Source organism: Blennius ocellaris (genome assembly GCF_963422515.1).
Source record: "Blennius ocellaris genome assembly, chromosome: 8".
NCBI lineage: Eukaryota > Metazoa > Chordata > Actinopteri > Blenniiformes > Blenniidae > Blennius > Blennius ocellaris.
The window spans coordinates 9,932,207-9,953,144 of record NC_137657.1 but is presented as its reverse complement, the minus strand read 5'-3'; the positions used below and the strand labels follow the sequence as shown (position 1 = coordinate 9,953,144).

The window sequence follows — 20,938 nt, the reverse complement described above, 5'->3', positions numbered from 1 at the left end:
AACATAACAGGATTCGACTAAAGATCAAATTGAGATTTGGACAATTTTCACATGTTTCTTGAAATCGAGAAGAGAAAATTTGTCTTTAGCTCGATTCAGATCAATCACAGGTGTGTGACAGGTTCTTTAGTGACACTAAAGAAAATGAACAGCTGTAGGTAAAGTCATTGAGTCAGAAAAAGTGCAAATGTCATTCCAAGGTGACCTCTGCTCATGTTTAATCTCATGCACATTTCAACCTCTGTCCATGATCTATATGCAACTAGTTGAAAACACCACATAATACTTTCATTATCATACCTCACCATTGGTTTCCAGTTGCTTCCTGGATCTAGTTTTCTCTTGTATGAAAAAAAAAGGATCTGGTTTTAATATTCCAGGTCCACTCACCCTTGTGCTCATTAACCCCTGCCAGTGGAACATTCACTAATAAGGCCTTAAGCCTGAGGCAAGACTTAACTTTAAGACATGTTGAATCTGCAGACTGCCTGTGACCCAGCTTGATCATGAACACTTTTGCAATTGTTGCATGACCAGATGTTATTTCAGATGCAGGTTGTATGATTAAAGGCTTCGCTCAAGGACTCAAACTGATAACCTATTGGTAATGGTATTGCTTGAGACTACAGCCGACCAAGGTTGAGTATGCAACAGGAGCACATTCTGCAAGCAAATAGATTTTATTATCATTTTTGTATCGATCTATTTGCCACATCGAGTTCGGGCTGGCAAGCATCCCGTCTGATAATGGCCAATAGGCGAGGTACACCATGCACAGGGTGCCTGACCATCACAGTCACAAAGCTGTTACAAACTTACACTCATAATCTTGAGGCAATTTAGAATCGGACTGTGGGAGGAGAAAATCCATCTATACACAGGGAAAACCTTCACAAGCACTGAGCTCGAGCTTACTTGAGCTGTACAGCGCCTATATGCAGCATAAATGTGACTTTTGATAGGTTAACAAGCGTCCATCTGAAAATTCAACCCTGTTCCTGTTTCAACTGATGGGATTTGATCACTTACTGCCTGAAGTCAACAGGAATTAGCTCAAAATGACAAATGATCTCCTCACGAGAGGCCTTTTGATAAAGAAAACTGCAGGTGGGGGTCGTACAAAGGACCCTGATCTGCTTGTTTTGCCATCGCTCTGGTGTTCAGTCTTGCATGCAGCATGCATCTCACACATTCACTGGTGTTTGACAAGGGAGTGAAGCATATCCCTGCAGTATTATATGCATTATCCTGTGCATACCTGCAGCACAGGCCCACGCCCAGCCCTGGAGTATGTCTCACCTGTGTGTGCTACAGTGTGCTGCAGCGACAGTAGCAGTACGGGCTGCCTTGCGTCATGCAAACACTCCTCCACTCTGCTGCGACGTAAACTCAGGAAATCCGAGCTTTGGGCGGATTGTTTGGCAACCTGTTCAACTTCCCTGTCTGTGTGTGTCACAGCAGCAGCGACAGGCAATGCTGTTCTCTGCGATCAACAGTTGAAGGTCACTTTTTCCTTATAGCGGGTTTTTTTGTTTGTTTGTTTGGGTTGTTTTTTTTTTGCCCTTGCTTCATTCATCATGGGGGACTGGAACCCTGCGCAGGCTCGCAAGAGGAGAACCGGCTCAGCGGGGCGAGGCGCGAGCGTGCAGCCGGTGAACGGGAGGTCAGCGGCGGCCACTCAGAGCGCAGCGCCCGCTGGACCCGCAGGGCAGGATAATGAGAAAAAACTGGAATATTTGCTGGAGACAGTCCGTCCGTCGGCGAAGACGGAGAAACGGAGACACCGGAACGACTTGAGTGAACGAATGAAGTGAGTCGGAGAGAAAAAAAAAGAAGTTTGGAGAAGTTGTGTTTCTACAAGTTTTTCTACGTAGCGCGTGGGAAAGCTAACGAGTTTAGCTTTTTTATTTTCATTATTTAACTCCGGAGAGATACGTACGAGAAAAAAACAATACCTCGTCTCTGAGTGGAGACTGTTTAGAAGTAAAGCAGCCGAGGGGAAAGGGTCGTTTGGGGACGTGGGCTGGAGCGAAGCCTTGTTTACTTCAGTGTCAGTTGTAGCCCATTCATTCAGAATGGGACTCAGTGTTAGGTGGTCCTGGAGGGGCCTGTTCTGTCTTATCCTGTTCTGGACGGGCCTGTCCTGTCCTGGAATAGTCTGTCCTGTCCTGGCGGGGCCTGTCTTGTCCTGGAATAGTCTGTCCTGTCTTGTGTTCTCCTGGAGGGGTCTGTTCTTTCTTGACCTGTCCTGTCCTGGAATAGTCTGTCCTGTCCTGGAAGGGCCCGTCCTGTCCTGGAATGGCCTGTCCTGTCCTGGAATGGTCTGTCCTGTCCTGGAATAGTCTGTGATCCTGTCCTGGAATAGTCTGTCCTGTCCTGGAATAGTCTGTCCTGTCCTGGAAGGGCCTGTCCTGTCCTGGAATAGTCTGTCCTGTCCTGGAGGGGCCTATTCTGTCCTGTCCAGTCCAGTCCTGGAGGGGCCTATTCTGTCCTGTCCTGTCCTGTCCTGTCCTGTCCTGTCCTGTCCTGTCCTGTCCTGTCCTGTCCTGTCCTGTCCTGTCTCCCTGCCTCAACACCACTGAACTTGATCACCTTGCTTCTTATAAAGTCTGATCAGAAGCCCCTCATTGCAATCAAGTCAGTTTGCTTGAAATTGTGGTAAATCTCAGCTCCAGGATTACTGGACTGATCTACAGGAGCAGGACCAATGTTACTCAATCCTTCTCCTCGGGTCCCCCTGTCCTACATGTTTCAGATGTGTCCCTCCACCTCCAACAAATCTGATTCAGATGGATGGCTTGTTATCAGGCCTCTGCAGTGCCTCATGACAACTCATTTGTTTGAATTAGGTGTGTAGCAGCAGAAGAGACATCTGAAACATGCAGGGTAGTGGTAAGTGCAACTTTAGAGTCAAATTCAGCAAAAAGATTCAATAATACAAAAAAAAAATGGAGACAACATTTTATAGATGCAACCCCAATAGACAGAAAATGATCTCAATTACACTAACAGATGTTAAAAAGACACAAAATGACAACCGACACTAAAACAGCTTGGCTACTGAAACACCCAACCACAATTCAGAGGCACTGAATGACATCAAACCATGTAAACAGTGTAAAACTGTTGTAAAGAGATACAAATTAATTATGAGACACATAATAATCGCGAAGCGGCAAACCACAGGGCAATGCACAGTGATTATAAAGGGACCCAGAATGATGACGGTGCTGCTCAATGACCATAAAGAGATGCAAAATGACAGCAAAATCAAACTGTATGATCATAAAGAAGTGCAAAATGACCATAAAGTGAAACAAAAGGCCTGTAAGGAGAATAAAACTGCCACAGAGATATACAGAGGTGCAGAAACACGAGTGCTAAACGACCACAGAGATGCTAAATTACAACAGGTTTATGTTAAATAACAACAAGTCGACACAAAATTGTCGTAAGGAAAATATGATAGTGATATGTTGAATGGCAAAACAGTCCTGAGACAGAGAATTAATGAATAAAACATTACTTCTTAATGTCACAATAGCTCTTATTAAATAGATAAGCTGTCGTGTCTGCTCTACATCGATCAATTCTTTGTATTTTTGTTTCTATCCAGTTAGTCAATTGGTTATTTTTCCTTTACCAGCTTTATTCTCAAACCTTTATGCTGCACCTGTTGTTTTACATTTGTCACATAAATGCGTCGCCATGAAAATAACTCGTCCTTCTTTTCCAAAATTCAGCATGTGATGCGTTGGAGCCAAACGACAGCCGGCGCTTCCATTTGTCTCATATTCATCTGCTTTCTTTCATCAGCTGTCACAAAAGACAGGAGTCCCTTCTGAGCTCGTCCAGTGGTTTTAGCAACTATAGAGGATTGCTCAACTGGTGTGTGGTAATGCTGGTAAGACACACACACACACACACACACACACACACACACACAGACTGTCACGCTCTTAGAATGGTTTTCTTGTAGTGTGATCATCAGGTTGATGGTTTTTTCTTTAATTCTAAAAGAAGTACTTCATATCGAAGGTTTTATTTTTATTGTCGGACGACTGAATGGATATAAAGTTATAAACCAACTGATAACGTCACTGTAGCAGTGCAGGGTTTTATAGTTTATTTTTTCATCATGTGGGAGGTGAAGACTGCTCTCAATCGTTTCTATCGACCGGTGTTCTCTGTCAGTTGAGGGTAAACGCACCATTTTATCCACTCGGTTACAATTACAGAACACGATCAGCTGGTTTGTCATTTAACCTCATTCTTGAGCTTTTTGTACTGCAGGATATTTTTAACCTTTTGGGGTTTTTTTTGGATTGTTTATTCATTACTTAAATATCACTAATTAAACTGAGCTCACTCTTTCATTTAAGTATAACTTTGTCCACTGCAACATGGTTTTACACCAGCTGTATGGGTTTTGTGTTAATGTTTGCATCTTATAAGTCAGACTTGCATTTAAACCTGTTAATGACCAGAGAGATGTTTGCAGTAATAGTTCCATGATGGGAGAACAACATCAAAACATGATGAAAAAAAGAAAAAAGTACAAGTACAGTATGTTTGAAAAAAGCCTATTTGCCTGAACAGAAGAGAAGAGAACAATTATACTCCTGACCCTTGTTCCAATGTAATTTTGGTTTTTATTTTCAACAGGGTATATATTTATATATATATACACACACACACACTAAAAGTCAAAGATTGATACACTTTAAGCAATCAAAACCATGTAAAATAAGGAAAATAATTCACCCTATTTTCCAATTCCAGCCTGCAGGCAACATACTGCCTCCCTCATCAATACTCGGCAGGCAATTTTTACAAATTATCCATTGAACAGGGCAATGTTTGATTTTTATTTTAAGTACACTTGAACAACTGCGATTATATCATGGGTATTAAAAAACAACACCACCAAATGATTGCGTGTTCATTAAAATTACAGTCATACATTTTTCAATACCTGCTATAATACCCATCAGTTTTCCCACAGGTCCTAGGAAAAAAGGTTTTTGTGGCCTTAACAATGAGCAAGGTTTCCCAGTGCTGGTCATTTAAATAATCAGAGCTCTTATATATTGTTAATCTTTTTTGTATCCATATTCACCTGAATTTAGATGACTCTGTGAGGATGGGGTGAAACGTGCGTGTTCTTGAAATATGAAACATATTCTTCAAATACAGTAAAATGTTGTATTGTCAAGATTATTATTTTGCAGATCTAACCGCAGAAAATGAGACATAAGTGAACAGAGACTGTGAGAGCAAAAATGAGAGTAGTAAAGCCTTAATTAAATCTGATCTTTTAACACGAGTTCATCATAGGTGGTTTTCCTTCATTTAGACCGAACGTGTGCGCTTTGTGTTGGATAATGAGATATTACACTTCATTTACATGGCCAGGGAGCGTGGAGGAAGGATAACAAGAATGATGTTAAAATGAGACAGAAAGAAAGAAAGAGGGGAATAATTGGATGTATGTACAAGGAAAGCATTAGAGGAGTGATATGAAACAACGAGTTAAGTCACTTATTGGAAAAAGAATTGACAGAGACGAGTGAAAGGAATGTAAGTCAAGAGAAAGAAAAAAGGAGCAATATCACTGTGCAACAAATCAAACGTGACTCGACACTTTGCTTTTTGTTCCAGGTGCTGAGTAACGCTCGCCTCTTCTTAGAAAACCTCCTAAGGTGGGTACATTTTGTTGGAAGATTATTTATTACCAGTTTTTTTTTTCCAAGAGGCTTTCTGCACTACTTCCATTTAGTGATTTTATTTTTTTCTATACAGAGATTAAGAGGATGTTTGACATACACATCAAATCCTAGAAAAATCACCCGGATGCTTTCTGCCGTAACAAAAGACTTTCACTTATCTTCAGATTTATTTTATTGCTGTATTGACAATAGAGCTTCTTTACCCTCGTCATTTAGTAATACTGGAGGAAATGGATTTTGTGCCATAACAATAAAGATTGCATTTGACAAAGGAGAGCCAATTTCAGGCCTGTTAGACCTCACTGGAATAGTTTAGTTTCTCTTTTCGTTATATCCCCTGGGGGTTCATGTATGGGACAGTTTTCACTCGCTCTTTAGAATATATCAAGACTTTTGATTATAATCCATTGATTTGTTTGCCTGTCAGGTACGGAGTTCTGGTCGACCCTATTCAGGTGATTTCCTTGTTCCTGAATGATCCATACAGATGGCCTGCGGCCTGCCTGGTGATTGGTAGGTCAACTTTTAAATACTTGGCAAATTATATCGAGAGTGCAAACACTCAAATCAAAATGTCAAATTAAGTTTTGCGATGGATCAGATAAAATAGTTAAAAACTGTTTGAAATGACTGCGACTGTTTCAGGTCTCTTTCCTTAAATAATGTAGGTTGTTGATCTGCCTCATTTAAGGCTTACGTAAACAGGTGCATGGTGTACTTCCCCCCCCCCCCCCCCCCGTATTTATTTTTATGGTATATATCAGTGAAAGTCTGCAGTGTTGCAGCTTGCAGTGTCTCTGGAGGGACAATCACCTGGCCTATATACTGCACACTGAAACTCTCCCGCAGAGAGCGAGAGAGGTAGAAAGTTGAGGAGTACCAGAGAGAGAGAGAGAGAGAGAGAGCTGGAGATGCCGGTACAGGCTTTTAAAGGAAGAAAGTTAAGCGAGCGAATGTGCATATAGGGTTCATAAACAGGGAAGAATGCCGTGATGAAATGAGCGACACAAAGAAAAGAGGAGGGCTGCGGGACAGGACGAGAGGGAGGTGGAGTGAAGGAGAACTGGATGGAGTTTCGGTAAATGCCTGCGCAGGCGATAGCTCAGAGACAGGTGAGAATGGGAGGCTGTTTACAGTAGCATGGACAGTAAAGCAGCTCATTCCCAAAGGGCACCGAGACAGTCACTGCAGCAAGTAACACACTCACACCCTCCTACACACAAATAACCAACCAGAGTAAATGAGTGGACCATAGTTCACAGAGTCTATCAGAAAAGTGGTGCAACGTTTGGAAGGAGGGAAAGTTTTACGTTTAAACCTGACCCGGAAATGTAATACACTGTATCTCCCGATGGTGACCCAGTACTTGATGAAAGGTAGCAGGTTATCGACGGGATCGGAAGGCCCAGCTTGTTGCCGTTTGGATTTGAAAATGCTGAAATGAATCAAAACTAGAGACGTGATGAAGGGTTTACATAGGACCTATAACGCAATTCTTGTGTGTTCCGTAGCTGTCATAGTGATATAGTGTTAAATGTGACCTGTGTCGTCATATAGAAAGTTTAGTAGAGATGTGCCCTACATACAGTAAGTTGTTGCTTGACCTGCATTTCGTCTTCCGGTTGAAAGCCTGACACCAAGAGCAAGAGTATTCCTTCATTCTGTCCTTTCTGTTGGGAGTTTGCACGTTCCCCCTGGGCCTGCATGGGTTTTTTCTGCATACTTCGGCTTCCTCCCTCAGTCCAAAGACACGCATTTGGGGTTATTTGGTGACTCCGAGATGAGGGTATGAAGGCGAAAGGCATCATCGCCTGTGCCCATGTGTTGGTCCTGTGATGGACTGTTCTTCTGTAATTAGCTGGATTTAGCTTCTATTATATTGATTATTCAGAATAGATGCTGGTGAGAAGAGTTGTTGGGCTTAAATAGACAAAAGTTATCGTGGTTAGTTTCTAATTTGAAATGTTCTGATGGGGCAAAAACAAGCAGGAATAGGAGCAATAAGCATGTGTGATGAGTGAAGAAAGTACGAGTAAAATAAATAACACAATCACATGAAGCTATTAGCTTCATCACATATAACTCCAGACTATGACAGGTCGGATGAAAGTCTTTTCATGTACTCAGCTTGCTTTATGAGGGGAAATCAGGTTGTTGTCAGATGAAAAAAACAGATTTGCCTGCTGGGCATTTGTTTCTTGTCACAACATTCTGCTTTTTTTTTCTTTTTTTTTTACACAGTGCCTCTTATAAAAGAAAACAACTACATGACTGAGTGACTAATAAACTGGAATGCCAAAGCTCAAAGATGACTGGATTGATGACAAGACAATAATCAAACTGTCTTGTCAGTGCGCACATCTGTTCACTCTAAAAGAGATGGATTGATATGCTAATGACTGATTAGGGTTTTAAAATCTAACAATCGCTGCAATTAAATGCCATCAACGTGCCTCAGCAGAGTCGTCAGGGTAACGGGGATGCTGCCTACTGGAGACTTTCTGAAGTCATCTGTAAGTTTCCTTTCAGTAAAAACCACGCCTGCGACAATATCACCTCCTACAACACAGCCTCTAATGCATAATAATGTGCCATTAAAAAAAGAAAAAGTGTGCAGGGAAATGTTTTTGATCAAGATGCGTCCCTCGCTTACACCCAATTCACCAAAAATGTGAATAAATTGTAAAAGAAAGGCAACTTGCCTTTTGCTTCTGAAGCTTCACCTGCATTTACCAAAACCCCTCATTAAATATGAGACCTATTAGATTCCCCCGAGATGCATTTATAGGCAGAGGTATCTAATAAGCTCTTTTGATGTTGCGCAGGCCATCGTTCTGAAAGAAGAAACACATCTTTTTTTTAAGCAATTTATACCAATTTATCTTCTCACATCTCCAATGCAACCAGTTTAGGTGCTGAACGAGTGAGAATCACTTAATGTCGAATATAAGCACAGGAAATCAAAACTAATGGGAGTGTTGACTAAAACGTGATGTATGTGTGCGCCAGGCAGCCTCATCTCCCGACTGGCCCAGTCGCTCAGCTGTCTAGCAGTTGGTGTGTGCTGTGAAACACATATGCCTTGTTACTGCTGCCTCATTTCTTTCATCAGGTGTTTCTGTTTAATCATGTGAGAGTCTGGAATAGCCTATCTGGGACTGCGTGGGTGTGAGTGTGGTGTGCACGAGAGCGAGAGGATTTGGCTGTGAAATCAGCTGACTATCAATCCGAGACTAAAAACATGTTTAAAAACACAACTAGTAAATGTATTTTTGCATCAGGTACTTTATAAATGGTTAAATCCTAATGTGTCCTCGTGTCTCGCCTGTGTCTTTGATGAGAAGTGTCTTCACTTGTCATCGATTCAGTTCAGACAATCTTATCAGTTAGGGAGCAATTCCTTTGCCGTTTCCAATTCATACACATAGTCCACACAAATCAGTGAAGTTAAAAACATAGAAGTTTAGATATTATAATGGTGAAATAACAATTGATAGTAGGGTAGCCATATATAGGATATATGGATATATAGGAAATTGGCATAAATAAGCCACTTCAACTTATTTCTTTTCTCTGTCGTTTGAAGTGAACAATATTTTGTTCTTGTTTGTATTTTCTATTTGTTGAGCTATGACCAAAAACCATTCACTTATTGTTATGCAACTCAGGGTCACAGCACGTTACCTCAGGGGAAAGCAGAGTACAACCACACACATTTACACCCCCTGGAAATTAAAAATCACCACTTAGCCTTAAAAAATGTCCCTATTTGGACTGTGGGAGGAAAAAAAACAGAGTACCTGGAGAAAACACATGCCCACACAAGGAAAATATCCACATTTCCCACAGGAAGCCAAAACACAGACTCCAACTGAGGGAATACATGGGAATTATGAAACTCTATGACATTTATTTATTTATTTTTTTAAATCTTGTTGATGAGAAAGTACAGCAGACAATGGTGGCTGTTTTAGATGAACTGACCCTCATTGTGCTCCACAGTGTCCAACGTGTTCATCCTGGTGGCACTTTACACTGAACGGCAGCTCTCTAAGGTGAGTGGAGAAAGCGACGCGGAGCTCTGTGGCCTTTTTACTCGGCTGTTGAATTCAAAGCACTTCCACAATTCCCACGAGGGATTATTTTGCTAAAATTGTTCTCTAAAAACTGACTGACTAGCTGACCCTCCCCAGTTGCGTCTGCAAGTGTTAAATGGTAAAATGAGAAATTAGTTTCACCATCTGCATTTAGGGCATATTCAGTTATGCTCTGTCTGTGTGTGTTTGGCATGAATATGGAACATCACAAGCTTTTTTTTTTTTTTACCCCTCTAACTTAACTAGGCCACCACAACTTCAAATGTGATCTGCAGTTGTTTCAAAACCAGACGAAGCAGATGCTTGGAATTCAAATTTTTTGGGATGCTGTATTGTAATGGCCGTCTTACAGAATGAGGTCAACCATAGTTCAAAATCTGCATCTGATACTGGAGGCAGTCTGTGGTGAGAGTGGTTAAAAGTGGGATGACATACTATCAGGAATTGACGGAAACATTTTTTTTTCTTTTTTTGCCGTTTGTGTTTTGCTCTTTCTGTGCAGGGTTCATTCAGCGAACTGCTGGGATTTCTGCTCCATTGCGTTAACATGGCAATTATGCTAACATTCCCTGCTGCAGTGGTCCTATTCGTTCCCTCCGTGACCCCAGGTAAAACGTTTCTCACCGTATTAAGCCGCCCTCTCTGCAGTCTTGCATAACTCCGACAAAACGATGACTAAAGTAGTAATCTATATTAAGGTGCAATCCGATATCCATTCATTGGTGGTTTACAATGTAGTCATGTGTATGGAATAGAAAATAATGTAAGTGTAATAAAGATTAAGGGGACATTTATATCCTTGCCCTTCAGAGAAACAGTCAACCAGTTTGATAGTGCAGTAAAAGACATCTCTTATACGGAGTCATAATTGGAGTCGGTTAGTGGTAATGGACCAGTTGGTCATGACTGGATCACTTCCAGCTGGCTCCGAGAAACGGAGGAGGAGCACAGAGGAGGACAGAGGAAAGGAAAGAACAAGTGAGGAGGGGAGGCAGGAGATGCCAGAGTGGGTGTGGTTTACTGTACGGGCTCATCCAAAGGTCATCTTCTTCTGTCTTTATCAGGCTGCTTGACAGAAACCATGGTGGCCTTCCACAAAGCATGCACTTCACCCATGATGACTATATATGTTGCATATATAGTTGCATACACGGTATGACTAAAATACCTGAGAAATACTAAATCATGACCTTTGAGAGGATGGCAGTCGCCATAAAAGTAGTGACAGTAGGGTTTTTTTTTTTGTTAAAGAATACAGACCCATCCACTAGAATATCGGTGTTTTGTGAATGAATAACTTTATAAGTCAGGTTATGGTATTTTTTCAGATTCTTCCACAAAGTGAGAGTTATGTGCAAAAAAGAAAATGTCTTCAAACACGGGCCTTTTTTTTTTTAACGCGTACAATATGTAAAAAGTATTACTATGCCATCATCCCCAAAATATTCTTATTGTGGTTAAAGTACGACAAAGGTATAGTTTGCAGTATTTCTAATCACATTTATCTGAAAATGATCTTTTTGTAGTAGAAGGTTGTAAGTTGTAACCATACAGCCACAACCTGATTGGTCTTGTCATATCAGTTGGCGCCACAAGGTGGTGCAGTGAGTCACACCACCACTCTGCTGCTGCAGATTTGGACACGAATGAAAACTGTATATTTAATGTGCACTGAAACAACAAGCTGCTTAAACTCTGAGGAACAGCAGCTCACTGCTGCCACCTAGGGCACAAAATTCTCACTGAATAAAACTTGCATGCCCGTCCTTTAAGACCAATGCGAGAGCTACACGTGTAAATATTTCACTGTCAAGGTCACATTTGTCACTTCACCCCTAAATGATCCACAGTACAGTGTTACATGTCGTTAACGTGACAATTCAACGTCCAGAGTTGTTTCATGGCTCATTTACTCTTCAAGCTTTAGCCAGTACAATTTTTTAACGACAGTAAAGAGAAAAATGTTACTTGTTTTTCAGTCCCATTTTGGTTTCCTCTCCTCTCATCTGTTGTCTCACTGGGAGGCGACGGAGTAAAGGAGTCACTCCATCTGTCTGTCTGTTGTTCTCTCTGCGCTGCTGTTCACACAGGAAGGGCAACGACAGAGGGCAGGTGTGTGTGTGTGTGTGTGTGTGTGTGTGTGTGTGTGTGTGTGTGTGTGTGTGTGTGTGTGTGTGTGTGTGTGTGTGTGTGTGTGTGTGTGTGTGTGTGTGTGTGTGTGTGTGTGTGTGTGTGTGTGTGTGTGTGTGTAAGTAATAGGAGTGGTTACCAAAATAAAATGAAGTGAAAACATTATGGTTTTATTGTCAACTTTTCAAAATGAAAAAGATTTCAAAACATGTCTATATTTTTCTTAATACATTGAACTGTATCCTGTTTTTTTTCTTCTTCTTCCAAACTGTTGTAAAAGAAATGTGGATGAAGACGTGTGTGTTAATGTCAGTGTGATTCATCTCACTGCACCGCCATCCGTTTACAGTAATAGGCCCAGGGAATATTATTGAGAATAATAAATTATGCAGCATGGCTCAGTAGGAGCCGTTATGTTATTTAATATGGCCTTCATTTACAATATAATTCACAAGTTGATGATCACAATAACATCGTGTTGAGTTATCTAGTTTGTGAAGAGACCAATTGATGGAAATCCCTCTCCGAGAGTGTGCGTGTGAAGTGCTGCACGTTGTCATGTTTCATACGAGTTTGACATCACGTGACATTCATCATATGAAACTGTTGTTCAGCCACAGACATAAACTTCTCGTGAAAGCAATAAAGTGTTGATCAACCTGACTTTTTTAAATTTCTTTCTTTACCATTTACCTTGTGTAGAGCAATGCTGTAAAAGAATTTCCCTCTGGGATTAATGAAGTATTTGTATTCTCGTCTTAACTAGTTTTCCAAAAACTGATCAGATGTTTTTCTTAATTTTCGAACTGGATTCCACAATAGTCACTTTTTTATGCTGTCTTTGTTTATACAACCTCAAAATGAGAAGAAAAAAACCCCCCTGAGCTTTCTAACTTTTACATTCAGGGTTGTATTGTTTGACATTGAAAATCATTTAAAAAAAATAAAAGCCTTTGAAAGAGACTTTTTCTTTTTCATCTTTTTTGTGTTATTTGGCCATTTCAAGTCTCTTTTCAATAGAAAGAAGAAGATGAACAAACCGTTTTCACAGTGGAAACAGTTTTAATAGTGTATAAAACGGTTTTGTGGCTTCACTCTCATTCAATAATCATTTCAAATTAATTAGTTTTGATGGCCTTTCTGGCATATTCTCCCTCTCATTGTCTCCCGTTTCCGAGCCACGCTGAGGCCGAGGGACAGCTGGTTAATGTGGGAGCTGTGCTGTGGTTTGATGCCAGGTGTTCTGACCTCTTCCTCACCCCGCTGGCCGAACGACCCGTTTTTTTGTGTTTTGAGTTAGTGATAAGCGGGCGACAATAGGTGTGCATGATGCCTCTGCAGGACGCATATGGCGACTATCAACAAAACCCAGCGAGAGAAACTTTTACGGATTTTTTTTTGTCTTTATTTTGAATACTTTTAATAATCCGTCTTCAAATCAGTTTTCCCCGATTAGCCAAAACAAAAACCCCACGAATGCCGGGGTTTTATCAGTGCACACACAATAAGAGCTACGCTCGTGAACAACATGGTGCTGTAAGAATGTCCTTGGCACATTAAGACTCCTAAATACTGGATTAAAATGATTTATTTTCCTTTTTGTTCAAAAACAAGTGACAGTCATTCTGTTGCCCTTCCATTTTGACTTTGTTCTCACCCCCCCCCCCACCATTTCATCTACTTTCCCTGACTTATTCCCTCTCATCTCTGCCGTCTATATTTGTCTCCGGTTTCTTTTAGATGTTCTTAGACTACAAGATTGTTCTGATCACAACATTTACAACCGTCACTTTGTCCCATCTTTTCCAGTTGGCGGTACATTTGCTCTCAGCGTTTACACCATTCTCTTCCTGAAGCTGTACTCTTACAAAGACGTCAACTGTTGGTGCAGGGAGCTGAGCAGCATCAAGGCCAAGACACTGACCCGAGCACTGTCGTGTAAGTCATGCATGCAGCTGTTCACTCTGTGGAAAGACACGACGGACTTTTTGCAGAGGACCGCACGATTACATGAAGTACAATTGTAGAAGAAGTCTTTGATTAAAAGTATCATTCATAGCCTAAAGTATTTACAGCTTTTTTTTTTTAGGATTTTAGTTTTGCAGATATAGGCATATTTACCATGATCAGAATCATAAGGGTTAAATAAACTTTGCTTTTATTTGGACACAGTTATCAGAATCAATATTTAAAAAAAAAAAAAATGCTTTAAACCTGTTAAATAGTATGTTGTGAATGTAGGATTAAGTGACACAACAATTAACTCTTAAATGATGTAATGTTTCAAGATAGGCCTGCAGATCTTTTCACTACATTGTTCATGCTATTGCAGTGACACCTGCTGGCAGTCAGCTGTCACTGCAGCTCTTTACCAAACCAGAAAGCATCAACATGCTGCATGAACACGTTTTTCATTTCCTCAGTAATTGCTGCACATCACCTGTATTTGTCTGTAGTGACTTATTAAACTAAATCATCCATGATGATTTGTTTTCCTCTTTTTTTTTTGTTTTTGGCTTTGTGTTAATTAAATCTTAAATGTTTGCTGCAGGTCCAGTTGCACAGCATGCAAATAGAGGCGAAGCCAAAGTGTGCTACCCTGGAAACCTGACCATCAGAGGTACTCGTATCCCGTAAATCAAGTTGTATTGTATTATAATTTGTCACATACAATAACCACCGCGTTTCCCTTTCTCTCTAGATATATACTACTTTGTCTTCGCTCCGACTTTGTGCTACGAGCTCAACTTCCCTCGATCTCCGAGCGTTCGTATGAGTTTCCTGTTGAGGAGACTGTTTGAGATGGTGAGAATAGTCACGCTGCAGTTGCTCGCCTGTTGATTGGACCACTTCATTAGATGCTGATCATTACAGAGCAGGGACACCCGACAAGAGCTGCAGTTTCAAACGTGATCTGACATAGTCGTCCAGCTGTTACACTTCAGCCCTTATCAGACCACATCAAGTCATCACATTTGTCCATCTGTCTGCTTTTCACACGTGTCAGGACAGTTTCAAGATAAAGAGAGAACCTTAGTTTTTCAGAGCTGATTGATGTAGGTGTGGTGAAGAAGTGCTGAAGTGTTTTCATGTTTGTCATAAGTTATTCAGCTCTTTTTTCGCCCACTAACCGAGATCCAGACATTTGGCGACGCATTATTTGACCGAGAATCACTTAAAATTTCCTGAATGTTTCTTTCACATTTGTGTGTTGTTCCCCCCAGATGTTCTTCATCCAGCTGTTAGTTTTCCTGACCCAACAGGTACAATCTCATGATGTTTTTCTTTTAAACAACTACATACCTCAAACAATTGCAATTAAAGCTGTGTGAATGCCATGAAAATGACACGGTATTGTCTTGATATTAAGGTCACGTGCCTGAAAGTGATTTATTATTCTTGTTCTCTCACCATCAGTGGATGATTCCCGTCATTCAAAGCTCCATGAAGCCACTGGAAGTAAGGCAGGCAAAATGAAAGTAAAAATCAGGCCATGATGCAAAGTGCTGCCGTGCATTTTATTAACTTCCAACTTCTCTTCTTTTTGTTGCAAGGACATGGATCTGTCCAGGATGACTGAAAGACTCCTACGATTAGCTGTAAGTAAAAAAAAAACCAACCAAAATAAAAGTACAGAGTTTGTTTAGTGGCTAACAACAGAACCTATATCACCTAAACAGCATCTTATACACAGATCTCATTAAAAACCACTTGTGTTTTGTTGGTAATGGCAAAGAGTGATGCTAAATCTTCAGTGGGAATGTAAATGAATGAAATATTTAAGACAGTGGGACTCTCCAGGCCAGATGAGGCCACCCGATGCTTTAACTGCTCATTTTAGGAAACAATCTGGAGTGTTGCAGGACTCAAAAGTTACAGAGAGCTAATTAAGAGCATAGTCACTTTTAATCGCGTATACAATCGTGCCCCTGGGCGTCCATATAATATACAGTGACTTTCCAGAGACTGTGGAGTTTTGTAGCAGTATAGTTAATGTGCTTATTCATGAACTTTGTCTGATTAGCGCGTGTTTTACTCTTTGCTGCGCCGTCGCTTTCTCTCTGCAGGTTCCAAATCACTTGTTGTGGCTGATGTTTTTCTATTGGTTCTTCCACTCGTCTATGAACTTCGCAGCTGAGCTGCTGCGCTTCGGAGACAGGCAGTTTTACAATGACTGGTGGTGAGTTTTCAGTGCGTTACCGTCTCTGGCGCTTCAGAACTCGAGTCACTGCACACCATGTATTCAGATCTGTGGTGCAGCGGAGTGGGTTCACATGCAAACTGTATTGATTTGAACTGCAGTCAGTCTGTTATTTCGAGCTTGTAATGTGCAGCATTGTTTTCGCCGACACTCCTTTTTCCAGGAATTCTGAGACAGTGACATATTTCTGGCAGAACTGGAACATCCCCGTGCACAAGTGGTGTCTGCGGTAAATTATTCGCACACTAACACACTTTATGGGAGCAATGAAATTCGCAGGACTGAGCGCAGGGGACGGCGGTTTGGCTTAATGCAGGAAGGCAGACTTTACAAGGCTCACTGATGTATTTGGGAAATTGATTGAATTGGCTGTAACTGAATGAGTGGAGTTTCCAGTAACACATCCGTGGGAGCAGATAGTGTGGTTACATTGAACTAGACAAAGTAAATATGTTTTACTTAAATTGTATTGTGTTTATTTGTTGTGTGTGTGAGAGAGAGAAGGAACAAAAGCTTTTCAGCCTACAGCACGAGAGTAAAATAAAGTGTTTTTGTTTTTATGATATAAAATTTACAGGCCCGTATTGATTGGTTTGTTATTTTTACACTATTTCCAATGTTTCTCGCGATTGAAAAAAATGTAACTGGTAATAATTACGGCCTCTGGTTGAAAACATCTGATCCTATGTATATTGTAAAACTATTATAAAACCGAAAATATAATAACAGCCATAATACCGGTAATGTAATCATTTTTGGCCTTTTTCAGAAGGTAATAACTTGCATTAATGGAATATTTGATCCATTATTGTAACATTTTGATTATAATAGAGATAAAGGTTAAACGAATAAAGGTTTTGTGCAGTTTGCTCATTAAAACTAGGTATAGTGAATAACAGTCGTCATGTTCATTCATTGAGGATAGATACTACGCATCGCTCACATTTATGGTTGTAGTAAAAATGGTCAATTATTACATTGTTGGTTCTTAAATGAATGAAGAAAAAGACTTAATAGATGTGACTTTGTTTGATAATTCATATATATGTGGAAGCTTTACTCATTGAATTGTATAATAGGGGAAACTCCATTATATTAAATGTTTTTGCATAATCCTGCTATGATCCCTCATTTCATTGTCTTCCCTCCTTTCTGAATGCCTTGCAGTCACTTTTACAAGCCGCTGCTGAGAAGAGGAGTCAGTAAGATGATCAGCCAATCAGCCGTCTTCTTCCTGTCAGCCTTCTTCCACGAGGTGAGAGCACAAAGTAAAACCAGACACTCCTGCTCTCAGCTGATTGCATTGCACCTCAGTGGTTAATTTTCCAGCTTGTATTGTATATAAATGCAACAAATGAAATGTCGTCTCTTGTTTCTGTCAGTACCTGGTGAGCGTTCCTCTCAGGATGTTCAGACTCTGGGCGTTCACAGGCATGATGGTACAGGTAAGACCAAACACACAACTCACAAATAGACTGTTATCTTAAGTTTTTATTCCTGACTGGGATATTTAACGTGGTTCACTTCACTGCACTCTTTTTATTAGAGTCTGATTTTCTCATTCTTGTTTCAGAAATGAGAAAACATTTTGCAGCTCTTGCAAAAATCTCACATCTCGAGTCTAATCTAGAGGGTGTATGTCTATGCTTTGTGTGCTTCACATCGATTAAAAGCAGAATCGTTACAACAGATAAAAAGGACATGTAAAACAACAATTAAAAACTTAAGTAGGGCATGAGATTAGGTGAGATTTTTAATTTAAATAATACATAATTTAAGAATGCCCATTCATTTCTACATTTATTATCTATTATAAAGGGTGTGTGTGTCTCTAAAGACAAGGTGATGATGTTCCCTTTGTCAGCTGTGGGGCTCTTTAAAGGTGTTGTTGGTGTTTGGCCTTGTCTCCACCATCATTACCTTAATGAATGGCCTCATTAGCATAGCAGGGGGCATTTGCTGTGCTCCGGGTAACTGGTGAGGACAACAGGCAGCATAAATGGCTTTTGTTGTCGCTCTTTTATCTGCTTGATAACACAGAGTGTGTGCTGAGTCATGCACACAAACAATAACGATCAGAAAAATATGCACAGAAATTGTGAGGCCGTGACTAGTCAAACACAATCACTTAGCAAAGTTTGTTTTTTGTTTTGCCCTCGTCCTGTTCGGCAGCTTGGGCAGACAATATGATGTGATTGATGTGATTCTGATGTCAGAACAGTTTTTGCCCTTGCAATAGGAGGAGACTAAGAGTCTCCCCATGTTACCGTTTGTTTAATTACCTTTTTTTGTTTGTTTCTTTTTTTCTGTCCACTCATCAGCTTCCGCTAGCCTGGATTGTTGGCCGCTTCTTGCGTGGTAACTACGGCAACGCTGCGGTGTGGATAACCATCATCATTGGTCAGCCATTCACTGTCCTGATGTACGTCCACGACTATTATGTCCTGAACCACATACAAGAAGCCAACTGATGCTGGGAACTCATTACAGGGGGCATCTCACAATATTAGAATAATCTATGAGATCAGATTTACAACTTCCATGTTTTTATTCCTCCGATTGTTGGTTTTTTCCCTCTGTTCAAGCACAAACGACCACGAGTCTACGGTGCAGCTCACAGACGTATTCTGGTGAATGTCGCTATGAGCTGATCATTTAAGATGATAATTCTACATACAAGTGTGAATCTTGAACCGCTGCTGTGATTGAGGGAGGAAGGTATATAATAATAATGCTGCATTTTGCTCAGGCAATTTTTATCATGTGAAAAATGTGACGGCCAGTTTAGGCTGAACTTTATAAATTTCATAGATCATAGTTACTCGAAGATCAACAGCATGTTGGATTGCCGGTACTCTCTTGCTTTTTATGTCTTGCGCAGCTTCAATTGTGCCTGGATGGTATTCAACATGGACGGATTCCATTAAAGATTAATGTTGTACTAGCGTGTTGTTGGAAGGTACGGTAAAGATTCATGATTGACAGTTTATTCGCGCCACTGGGCTTTTAAAAGGTCTTATGTTATTGTAGGTTTCGGCACCACAAGAAGAATTGAATGTACGGTGGGAGGGTTGTCATTTTATTTCATTGTGTATACTGTATCTATTATAAATAAAAACAACTGTTTTGACATTTATGTTTTCACCTAATGTTGAGTTGTTTTTCTGTTTCTGCTTCAATGCTCACTTAAACAGCAATCAGTCTGGATGGCAATAGAGGACTCTTGACAACACTACTTATTTTGTGTACTATTTGGTTAAACAAGTACTGTTAGTTGTAAACCTTAAAGGGGTCATATACAGCTTTTCAATGCTTTCACGTGGGTCTCATTGCTCCAAATATGTTGTACTCAAAGTGTATGGCCCAAAATTCAGCTTTTCCTTGATTTTCATCCATTTGAATATTGGATCATCATTAATCGGACCAAATGCAAACCATAAATCTCAGGCCTTATCTGCTTCTGCCACTAAACACCCAAACGATCAAACAAAACTCGTACCAATGTCATCTCAGAAAGGATCCACACACTGACACAGTCTGGTTCCTGTCTCTCCAGAAGCACGCCACTCTGTCCAACACACACACACACCTGCCACTGATCCTCCTAATGAGGCCAGCTTCACTTCCTCTACCTGCAAAGTAGGTGATCCACCTACAGTGTTCAGCTTACTGCTGCCGTCTTTTGCATCGATGCCCATTAACCGATATGCTTCTGAACAGTGAAAAGGAAATTGTTCAAAGCAAAGAAACACCTGATACATAAAAAAAAAAAAAAAAGGTGCTATTAAAATAGTAAATCACATCTTAAGTTGCTTTAAATGTTCCTTTAAATCAGGGGTCTCCAACCCTGGTCCTCGAGGGCACCTGTCCTGCATGTTTTAGGTCTCTCCCTGCTTCAGCACACCTGAATCTAATGATGATGTCATCACCAAGGTTGTGAAAAACCCAATAACGAGCCCTTCATTGCAATCAGGTGTGTTGAACTGGGAGAGAGCTAAAACATGCAGGACAGGGGCCCTCGAGGACCACGGTTGGAGACCCCTGCTTTAAATCAACAAAGTCTCACTGTCTCTTAAAAGGGATCATTGTTGTCTTAAGATTAAGAAGAGTTTTTTTTTAAAATTTTGTACCAGTATTTTAGTTTTTAACATGGCTTGTAATTTTGATTTAATCAGTGTATGTTAAAATCACACCCAAGGAAGATTAGTGAAGAAAAAGCAAATGAAATAGAGCAAGAGAGGAGAATATTGTTGGTATTCAACTCCAACAAATGGTCACAGACCAATTTTGTAAGACGAAAAAGTATTTCTCTTGTTTGCCTTAAATTGCTCACTGAAGTTTTCACCTGACAGAAGTTGACGGCACATGTCTGAACTGTTGAAAGACAAACAGTGTTAAATAAGTGGATCAGCTATTGGACTCACCCTGATCCCAGCTGGCAGTGATGGCAGTGTACACCCCGGACAGGTCACCAGTCCACCACAGCGGAACCAGAGAGAGAGTCACACACTCTTCCAGTCACGGCTCGGGCAATTTAACCAACAAACCTCATCTACCTGTCTCAGGACTTCATCTTCACTGGAACTATTGTAGCCAAATATTTGAAAATACAGTGGCTCTTTATTGCCAGTTTAGCGGGGCGCACCGTGTTGTAAGTCACATTGTATCACGCTGTGGACGCTGGCAATCACGTCCACAGCCTGTCCGACTCCTAAGACACTCCTTCCAGCTCTTAACACTGATCTGTGTTCAACAATACAGAGCAAACAACGTAATCACAA

General features: G+C 40.7%; 1 protein-coding gene across 1 annotated transcript; it reads left to right on the top strand.

Annotated features, from left to right (window-relative positions):
* Positions 1-1,489: 1,489 nt before the first annotated feature.
* On the top strand, positions 1,490-19,253 carry LOC308133508 (diacylglycerol O-acyltransferase 1-like). Its single transcript, XM_080500912.1, has 17 exons — positions 1,490-1,810; positions 3,817-3,904; positions 5,662-5,702; positions 6,157-6,242; positions 9,732-9,784; positions 10,329-10,434; positions 13,766-13,894; positions 14,508-14,576; positions 14,658-14,761; positions 15,181-15,219; positions 15,374-15,415; positions 15,511-15,555; positions 16,024-16,136; positions 16,321-16,386; positions 17,325-17,412; positions 17,540-17,602; positions 18,479-19,253. The coding sequence occupies exons 1-17, from the start codon at positions 1,578-1,580 to the stop codon at positions 18,626-18,628; spliced, it is 1,515 nt and encodes a 504-aa protein (XP_080357038.1). The 5' UTR covers positions 1,490-1,577; the 3' UTR covers positions 18,629-19,253.
* The last annotated feature ends 1,685 nt before the right edge of the window (positions 19,254-20,938 follow it).

Bases quoted from the DNA above. Each gene is read 5' to 3' on its own strand.
- LOC308133508 (XM_080500912.1), top strand. From the start codon at position 1,578: ATGGGGGACTGGAACCCTGCGCAGGCTCGCAAGAGGAGAACCGGCTCA. The intron at 10,435-13,765 runs GTAAAACGTTTC...CATCTTTTCCAG, and splicing joins CGTTCCCTCCGTGACCCCAG to TTGGCGGTACATTTGCTCTC. The intron at 17,413-17,539 runs GTGAGAGCACAA...TGTTTCTGTCAG, and splicing joins TGTCAGCCTTCTTCCACGAG to TACCTGGTGAGCGTTCCTCT.